Raw genomic sequence first — 10,855 nt, forward strand, 5'->3', positions numbered from 1 at the left:
AAGCATCTGCACTATACCTCAAGGCTAGGAGACATTCCCAGTCCGCCTTGCTGCCTCCGCAGCTTCATGTTCCTCCCTGAATTTATTGGCTTGTAAGATGAGTGGGCAATCCTGTCCATAGTTAGCGTGAGCATCGCCTGCTGCAATTTCCTCCACACTACGTCTATCATCCTCAATCCGTTCCTCTCCACTCCCTTGCTCCAATGCCCCTACAATCTCAACTGCATCCTCCTCATCAATTTCATCTTCATCTACCAACCCTTCAGTGGTCAGGTAGTCCCAATGCCAATCGTCTTGCTCAGGTTCCTTGATTTTGGCTACATACATGAGGAAATTGATACTGCATAGTATATCACTCCTTCGTGCCTGCAACAACTGTGCATCTTGTGTTTGCACAATCGGAAATTTAAAAACCATTCCAATGTAATATTTCTGTGGGAGGGGAATGAGGAGGTTCTCATCCACATTGTCGATGATCGCATCAATGTCACGCAAATATGCATGCTCGAACACCATCTGGGTGAGTTTTTTCGCCCACTCCTTGGAAACCCTGACATATAACAGCATAAAAACAAAAAAGGTCGGAATGTTTGAACTGACCTTATGCCTATGATACGCCATCAGAAACTCCAACCCTAGCATTGTCTTGACTACATGGATTATGTACGGGTGGCCATTCACCAAGACCCCCCCTAATCGTATATCTGTGACTTCACCTACAAACGATGTCTATGGTTTCATTGCCTTGAGCATAATTGGTGTGTCCATCACTCCCACCTTAGTGTTTCCAACTCAAACATGTAATGTGAAAATATGGTAATACCCTGATGCCCAATTTAAAGGCATTTGATCAGCTTCAACATAAATGTCTCATTAAATGCACACTTACCATAAGTTGCCTTGCATGATATATATATATATATATATATATATATATTTCTAATTTTTGATACAAGTACATAAACCCACAAACAAAATTTCACTTTCACAAGAGATTTGCAAATACAAATAACAAAATCATTGATATTATTATTCATGTGAGATCAAGAAGTACATTCTACAAACTATATTTGTAGTAATTGTCATGACAGATGATAAACTAATTAATATTGTTGAAGGAGTATATACATTCTTCACTGTTGAAGACTCCACATTCTAACTTAGACACTACTACTATACCCTTTTCCAAAGAGACCAAGATTCCCTCAAAAAAATTCTCTTAATTAAAGTTTTGGAATTCCTTTTATAAAAGTAAGGAATGCAACAAACTTCGGGCTGTATATAAGTGTCATGTTCTAATTTGACATATGTTTGTTTTATATGCACGGAAATGATATATTCCCAATATGAAACCTAAAATAGAACATGATAACTTATCAAACCATATGACTAAAACTATCATGAAACTATCATGGACCACGGTGAAGAATAAAATAATGTTGAAATTCAACTGCTTGAGCCACGCCACCATCGCATTGCCGACAACTTTATGGATGAAATATTCTAACTATTAAAGCTAGAGGAGTAGTTTTACAAATGCAAGATTCTAGCTATAAAAACTAGTGGACGAGCTCCACAAAAACTACTAGATGAGCTCCATAGATGGGTATTGTAATCAGAATAGGGGTCTGACTTTAGTTATCAATTTTAACTAAACAGGTTCTTTGCTAGAGCCGACTTTTCCCTATCCTCATTGTTCTCCTCCCTGCTCCCTGCTCCCTCTCGCTCTTAGGCTTCAAAAGACAAGGGGGCAAATGTAGGCAGCCAGGGAAAGGTCATCTGCAGCTGCAGATGGCCTTTGAAAATCCCTTTAGCTACCTCCTCCAATGTGAAAGTCCCTTTAGCTACAAAGCAATCTGTTGTGCTGCTATAAACATAGCCTTCCTGAAATATTCTCCACCTGGTGTCATTTAACCTATATCTTATGAACACACAGGAAACATCTACATATGGGCATTCAATTTATGATACTGTTCTTGAACAAGTGTAGAGGGAAATATTTATAATGCTCCTTGATCAACTCAATAGCTACCAATTTATGGAAACCCTCGAAGCTCTAAATTTAGAAGTTCTAAATATTCCTTTTCACCTTTTTGCCTTTCCAAAGAATCAGAACCGTCCATGCTGACATGCAACTCTTCATGCCACCTAATGAAAGGATCAAAACTCATCAGTCTACATAATCATTTAACCACCAATTCAATATTTTCTTCAAGAACAAGCTAACATCCGTACCCATGCAACTCTTCATCAAAATGACAAGCATAAAGTCCTCTGATAGGAGGAGTGTTTTCTATGCGAAAAGATCGCTTAGAATCTGAGATGAAGATTTCATATGTACTAAAAAGTACGTTTCTAATTCCAATGGATATGCAATACACTTTCTATATGGGTTATTTTCCAAAAAAAAATGTGAAAAATGCGCCTTAATTATTCTACATTTAATTGGACTTTGATTTTGATGTGAAAGATGCATCTTAATTATTCTACATTTAATTGGACTTTGATTGTGAAGCCTACACTTGCACTTGAGCCTTTTAATAACCCCCTGGTTATCTTTGGCTATTTTAATAACCCTCTGGCTACAAGGTAAGTCATTAATTTTCTTTACTTAATGGCATCTGCAAACCTTCATCCATATCTCCTTATGCCAGAATTTAGCTGCACCTTCTATGCACTTCATTTTAAAACCTCTGCAAGCAAAACAACAACACTTCCTAAAAACTCATCTCTAGAAAATGTCTATCTTCTACATTCTAAAATGCAAGATGCAAATGATATAACTTCTATCTTCTACATTTTGAAATGTAGCATGCAAATAATGACCCTATTTCTCGATTTGCGAAGTGGTGGCAATTGACTGCCAGGTCTATACTTTGGATTATTCCACATACTATATTAATCTATGTGAGATGTACTTTTCTCCCATTCCACAAGAAAACTTTCATTCCAATAGTCCTAACACCTATACATGACTCACAAACCTCAACACAGATTAATATTGGTAGGTTCTCATTGAATATTAAATATGTGCTATCCTCCGTATTTTTCTTCCTTTGACACACATAGTGTTTTGAGTTTTTTATGCAAAAGGATAACAGAGAATCCTCAATCAAGATTTCATACGTGCCAAAAACGGCTTTTTAAAAGATTTCATATGGATATGCAGGACACTTACAGCTAAGATGTGATGTGTTTGCTATATTAGTTTTTTTCTCAAATTAGTAATGGAAGATTAGCCTTAATTATTATTTTTTCCAAAAAGTAATGAATGATTCGTCTTAATTTTTCCACATTTTTCATACAATATGAACAAAATCACCAATGTAATTATTATTTTCCCCCAAAAATAATGAAATATTCGCCTTAATTTTTCAAAAACATTCACGCAAAAGAAAAAGATTCACCAATAAAATTTATATTTTTTCCTCAAAAGAATGAAAAAATCACCTTAATTTTCGTACAATTCTTACGCAACTGAGAAAAATTCGCCTACGAAATTTAATATTTTCCCCCAAATTATTGAAAGATTCCCCAAGACTTTACACCTTTACCTAGGGGGGGTTTCTTAAAGTTATCACTGACCTCAGACCATGTTCCAAACAAAAACCCTTATATTGGCAACAACCTAGCTAAGGAAACAATAAACTAATAGCGAGTTTTGAAAGGCTTCTCACAACCTTATGCCTAAAGGACCTCCTTTAACAAAGACATTCTTCGAAAAAGGAGGAGGCTAGAAAGGTCTCAAAAATAGCTAGTCTTGGAAGGCACCCGAAAACCTCGAGATGGGAAGAACACCTAGCCATTCCATGCAAACACAAAACATGATCGCCATGGAGAGGACTAGAGCAGACAAGTTGAGAGGGTTTTGAAAGGCATTCATAAACCTTGAAACAAAAAGAACACTTAGCCATTCCAATAAACCACTAAACATGATAAACAAGGAATGAACTAGAATAGAAAAATCTATAGAGTTTTTAAAGGCGTCCCTAAACCTTTTTCTATTAGAAAGCCGAAATAGCCAATCATCATGGACCACCTCAATAGGTCCAAGATCAGAAGAACCATACACCACAATATGAAAACCCGTTTTGAAAAAGATGACCACGACCACAATATCATTAATAGAGCAGAGAAGCACAAGAGTCATTAACCCAGAAAGGGCCCACCTCCATAGGGCCGAGTCTATTCTGGCTCCAAAACAGACCTTTCATACAGTGTGTTAGCAACAGGTTAGTCAACCGCAACCCTTAATTGCAAAATTGACGGTGTAAAACGCGCGACTAACACGCGTGTTAGTCAATCCGTACTGTCGTTTTGAAACCGGAATAGATGCATCCCCTCCATAAGACCTTCGAGAAGAGCTGAACCTCTCAAATGCAAAGAGACCCAACCCCCCCACAAGGTAATGACACTAAAAAACAATCTCTGGCCCCGAGTCGGGCAAGCAGATAAGAAGTGACATAAACTCCGTAGAGACAAAGAAACCTATGTAGCAGTCCAACAACTTATCCCACCAATCAGAGCAGGAAACATGAACCACAGGAGGGGCCAAGACTAGGCAAGCCACAAACCCCCACGGGGCAGGGCAACTCGCAGCCAAGGAAAAGCGGCAGAAGAGCACAACACGCAACACCACTCAAAAACACTCTTGAGGTAGAGGTATGTAGTATGGTGAATGGCCTGAAAACGTGAACCATACACAGGGGTCATAACACTCACAAGGCAAGCAACAACCTTAGTAGGAAGCAAAACACCCTGGACAACCCAAATAGAGGCCTTCCACAAGGTGAGGCTCCAAAAGGAACTGTGGCATGAACAGGTCAGCAAACCCCAACAACCACCAAACAGATCACAAACAAGAGGGTCTGTAGAAGGCATACACCAACAAAGAAAGCCCCACAAAGGAGAAGGGGCGATACCTAGACAAAAAGATAAGGCACTGCACACCTTAGAATAGGGCACATCACTTGGGCGACACACATGAAAAAAAGAGCCCCAAAAAACCAAGTCAAGACCAAAGGAGCACCAAACGCATGCCTCCAATCCTATATAAGGGCAAAACCCCACCAGGTAGAGACAAAAACGCCAAACACTAGGGCAACCCCAACGGCCCAACACAGTCCAAAAACCCAACCACCAATACCAAAACCCTATACAGGAATAGGGCGGAAACAGAGAATGCCAGGCCATCATCAGCCTCTGCATCTCCACCCTCATCGTCGAATTCCTCTGCAACCTCTCTCGAAACCTTACCTCCACTCCTGCAGCCGCTCCCTCACTCCATCATTACATTTGTACATAGTATTATTGCTTGATTCACCTATGTTTTGTGTGCCTTTTTAAGATAATTAAAACTAATGATATTAAAAGATACTTTAAATGATAAATCTAATTCTTAATAGTAAGACATTTTAATATATGTATCTAGGTCAACCACTATAAAAAATGGTAAAGGGATTTAAGATAGCATATCTCAATTGTGCAATGTTATTATGCAATGCTCTTAGAATGAATATGGAGATCCAAATTAATTTTATATCACCATTTTAAGTGTCAATTTTTCTAAATGTGAATGATAATGTTACAAATTATTAGAGAGGAGAAAATGATAAATGGACACAATCGAGTTCCTTTAAATAAGGATATAACAATATATAACACATATTTGTGTTAAGTAGATCATTAGTGAGAAATATACTTTGCAATCGTAGAGCCGACATTGTGTCCATAGAAATAATTTGGGACATGAAAATGTATAAGTCAAGATGGCTAATAGTTCTATGGGGCTAAGTACATAGATAAGCATGCTCAAAGCATAATTTAAGTGGATGCATCAAAATCTATGCATGTATAAATGAAGTAAGCGATCTAATGGTTAGAAATAAGTGTAAACATATGAATTAGAAATAAGCGTAAACATATGAATGTAAACATATGAATTAGAAATAAGTGTAAACATATGAATGAATGGTATCAATCTAGAAACCTAACTTTACACAAAATTACATCAATTATTAAAAGTAAAACATTCTCTAAAAAAAAAATACAACTTTCGTTATTCTTTTTATATTTAATATCATCTTAACTCTTAAAAAATGCATGATTAAAGACACTGCACCTTTTGAATTGCATCAGCTACTTATTTTTTAATGTCATGTGTAAGAGCTTACCGTTTCATTTATTGTCTTTTGTTTAGACTTAACTCATTTAAACTTTGAGAATATACCTTTTTACCACCTGCCTTTTGATATTATATTAGATGATTTAAAAAATAATATAAATTTGTTCATATTTTATATGTTGTTTTAACAACCCATGTATGCTGATTGCTTGAAACAAATAATCCAAAAACCATAAATTCTCTGTCTATTGCAACTGTATCTTATTGAAAAGTATATGCGTGAATGGGTTTGGTAATCTAAAAATGCAGCAGGTATATATGATGGCTAGTTGTGACATTCGTCACTAAGGTCAAACTACCTAAACTAGTGAAGCAGAGCAAATTCTCATGTGTCTTCACTAGATACTGTGCAATATTTTATCAAGTCCTGAGCATCAAACGTATATCAGGTTAACAAAAACAGGTAGGGAAAGCAGGTATAATCTAATTCTTTAAGCTAACAGTACCACATTATAATTTGTCTGCTTGCCTTAGCCTTTGGCCTTTAAATCACATCCATATTGGTCAGATTGGAAACACAGTAATTACAGCGTAGTCCTCACATTTTTCTAAGAAAATAGTTTCACAAAGGTCTCGAGTTCAAATCTCGGAAATGATGAAGCAGGCAGCAGCAACAGAGGGAAACATTGAGAAAGGACCCCTTCCTCCACCAGTAAGGCGATGGAGGAGATTGGGGGGATTATTTGATTTGTTTCTGAGGTTACTGGCCTTGTCAGGCACCATTGCAGCTCTGATTACCATGGCTACAGCAGATGAAACCCTCCCAATATTCACCCAACTCTTCCAGTTTGAAGCAAAATACAGTGATCTTCCAGCATTCACGTATTCCACAAACCCATCATCTAGTTTTACTGATTTCTTTACCACTAGCTATACCATTTTTCTCAAGGATTATAATTCTGTTACTACTCTCTTGACTAATCATCTTCTTTTTCTCAAGGATAGTAGTTTTGTCACTAAGTTTTTTTAGTACCCATCTTGTTTTTCTCTAGGATTATTACTCTGTTAACTGATTTCCTTATCACCCATTTTCTATTTTTGAAGAATCAATATTCTTTTACAGACTTTTTTAATATATGCGATTTTTTTAATTTTGATTTAAATAACATATTTTAAGGTTTGATTTGTTTAGGTAGTTTATCTTAAATCATATTAATAAAAGGATTCTACTGGAGAAGCTAACATGATTTTGGATGAATCATATATTATGTATGTTATTTTTATTTTAGTTTAAAAGACACACTCTAAGTTTTGATTTGTTTAAATGGCTTATCTGAAATCACAGTATGATTTTAGATGAACCACATAAACAAATCAAAACTTAAACTATTTTGATTAATTCAGTTATTATTCTTCCAGGCTCATTAATTCTAATAAGATGTTTGATAATTTGCAGATACTTTGTAATAACTAATGCTATAGCTGGTGGATACCTGGTTTTATCTCTGCCTGTCTCCATCTTTAATATAGTAAAACCCCGCTTTGCAGCCATAAGAATGTTCATGGTGTTCTTTGACACGGTAACCATTTTCCATTTTCTAATCATATACAAAAGTTGGAGATGTGTAGTATTATTAATGGATTTGATAAAATAATGTTGCAGGTGATGGTAGCTGTTGTCACATCTGGAGCTGCAGCAGGGGCAGCAATAGTATATTTGGCTCAAAAGGGAAACAACCATGCAAACTGGTTTGCCATTTGCCAACAGTTCGACTCATTCTGTCAGCAAGCTGGCGGGGCTCTCATTGCTTCCTTCGCTGCAGTAGTTTTCTTGATGCTTCTAGTTGCCTTGTCTGCTATAAATCTATACAGGCGTCGTGCATAATACCCTTCTTCCTTAGCTTCTATGTTCACAAGCTCATAAGATATATAGATAATTGTAGTAGTAGCTCTGATAAGGATGTGGTTATGGTTGGTTTATATAATCCTGTAGTGAATGCGAATAGTTTATCCTAGCTACCATATTGCTGTGATCTTTATGTGGGTGGCTTAGTGATGTATGCATTCAGTGCTCAGCTTGTAAGGAATTGTGCATTATCTATGAATTTTTAAATTATGTTTTATATTTCATGGAGTTATTTAAGAGTAATCAAAGTTCTCAAAGAACAAACAGTTTTAGTTATGTCAAGATATAGAAGGTGGAGTTAGCTGTTAGAGTGAAAGTGTTTCTTTGGGAAAGTTATGCTTTAGTTAAAATTTATTCAAAGCAGAAGAAATACAAAGCAAAGCAAGGTATCAAATCATCCTGTCAAGATCCAATAAGTGATCTAACTGAAGAGACAAATCCATGGGTAACTGACCCTTATCCACAACATTCCAGTTATGCATGTAATCAGAAGCCCATTTAGCCAGACAGTTGGCAACACCATTCCATTCCCTAAGAATATGCAAAAAAGTAACAGAATCCAAAGAAGTATTCAAATGAAAAATCTGGTTAACAACCAAAATTAGCTGCCAACTAACATCCTCAATAACCGAGTCAATAAATTCACCACACCTGCGAATCCAATTCACATATGAACCTTTCATATCATAAACTTCATTACTTCATAGATATATAAAAGTCACCATTTATTTGTCTTATATAAAACATCGGTTAAACCACAAGTTTAACTTTTTTCATAATCTACCAAGAAAGACTAATTCAGCTACACTATGAAAACACCACTTAACTTTTTGTGTTTCTTCACATATAATTTATTAATATATTTTTAATGGGAGAAATGTATTAAGACTTGTGATGTTGTTTAAACAAAATTTTCACTTTTTTTTTGGTTGAATGTGAAGTTTATATATTTGAAAAGGAATATAATGTCATTCTTACATTTTTTTTATTTTTTATTTTTATGGATATAAATAAATATTATAGTTTTAAGTATTTTATTTTAAATAATTGATTATAACATATTGAATAAGTAAGAATATTGATTGATAGATGATGTGATGTAATGTTCAATACATCTATATCTATGGAGGAATGGGTGTTCCTATCCAAATATAGGATATAAGATATGAGTAAAACTTTGACAACATTTCTTGTTCTATACATCTCTCTCGAGAAAGCATAACAATTATATGGATAGAGGCACAAAGGCTATATCATTCCATGTTTGAGCTTTGGATTGCACATAAAGGGGCACAATTCATCATGTTAATGATTGAGAGAGATGATAAATGAGATTGACTCCTGATGCAAGGCATCGAGTTGTTTTCTTTAAATTGTCTTGTTTACTCTTATCTCAAGATTCAGTTTGGATAGTCACAGATCTTGTCGCCACATGGGTAGGAAGTTGGACAAGATGAGTTAGTGCCTTAAGTAGAAGGATATGAACATGTAAGTATTATTGAACAATTTAAAAGAATTAATTAAGAATGCTAGGAAAATAGTTAAGAAAGGTGGAGTATTTGGTGAAGACAACAAATTGTGAAATAGGGAGATAATCGTAAAGTAGAGAGGATGGTTGAGCGGTGTTAACCGGTGAAGAACAAAGAGGTCATAATTGGCTAAACAGAGAAAGATGGAATAATGAAAGGGAGTAGGCCAATATCAAAGGGAGGCTAGATAGGCTAAATAGATGGAATGGCCTTGGATGGGAAAGAAAGCCTCTGATTTGAATATAGAGAGACCTGAGCAGTTTGTGAACCGAAAAAATCCATTCAGTATGGTTGTAGTGCAGAAGAAAGGGTGAGACCCATAAGGGACAATGTTGAATTGTTGTAAGACCAGAGTTGTGCGATAAGAGGGGGAATAGAAGATAGGCTACAGAATTAATAGCCAGATGGTGGAACACTAGAGAACCAATAGAATGGGATGGAGATAGATGGAAGTAAGGAATGGGAAGAAGCTATAAGGAAGAATGAGAACCATGCAGACCAAGAAGATAAGATAGCGAGTAGATTGAATAAGGAAGAGTGTTGAATATTGGAAGAAGAGTGACAAGAGTGATGGGAGCATGTCAAAGACTAGTCTCAAGCTTACCTTGTTTAATGACTATGTGTAAAGAGTGGATGGGATTGTAAGTGCTAAAAGAGGACTTGGAGAGGATGTCTTAGATGAAGTTATTGTCAAGAAGGTTCTGAGATCATTAACCACAAGGTATGATACAAAGGTCTCTAGTACTGAAGAAGCTAAAGAATTAAAGACATTCTCTATGGATGAATTGTTTGGATCTCTGTTAGCTTATGCAATGAGAACTATAGGTGGAGAAACATCAAAGAGAGAGGTTGCTTTCAACTCAATCAAGAAAGGAAAAGAAGAATTTGCCCATGAAGAAGATGATGAAGACTCTGATACTGTTGTAGCTAATTTTGTGAGAAAACTCAAAAAGGGGTCATGCAAGTACAAAGGTAAGATGCCCTTCAAGTGCTTCACTTGTGGTAAAATAGGACATTTTGCTTCTAAGTGCCCCTATGGTGAGGAAGATGGAGATGAGAAGCAAAAAAATAGATGTTTTGATAAGGATACAATGAAGAAAACCTACAAGTCAAGGAGAAGGAGCTTTAGGAAGAAAAATAGTCTCTACACTTTTGAAAATGATGCCACAGATGAAGAGAGTGTCTTTGATGAGGATTGCAGTGAAGAAGAAAGAGAGGTTGATATCTTTATGGCACAAGGAGAACTAGATGATGAGCAAGCTACTAGTGATGAAGAGGAAGAAGTTGAAGTTGAAG

The 10,855-nt window shown here is 36.1% G+C and overlaps 1 protein-coding gene across 1 annotated transcript; it reads left to right on the plus strand.

The window, feature by feature from the left end:
* Positions 1–6,776: 6,776 nt before the first annotated feature.
* LOC131051475 (casparian strip membrane protein 1) lies at positions 6,777–8,009 on the plus strand. Its single transcript, XM_057986027.1, has 3 exons — positions 6,777–7,006; positions 7,581–7,704; positions 7,788–8,009. The coding sequence occupies exons 1-3, from the start codon at positions 6,777–6,779 to the stop codon at positions 8,007–8,009; spliced, it is 576 nt and encodes a 191-aa protein (XP_057842010.1).
* Positions 8,010–10,855: the final 2,846 nt, after the last annotated feature.

This window comes from Cryptomeria japonica, chromosome 7 (genome assembly GCF_030272615.1).
Source record: "Cryptomeria japonica chromosome 7, Sugi_1.0, whole genome shotgun sequence".
NCBI lineage: Eukaryota > Viridiplantae > Streptophyta > Pinopsida > Cupressales > Cupressaceae > Cryptomeria > Cryptomeria japonica.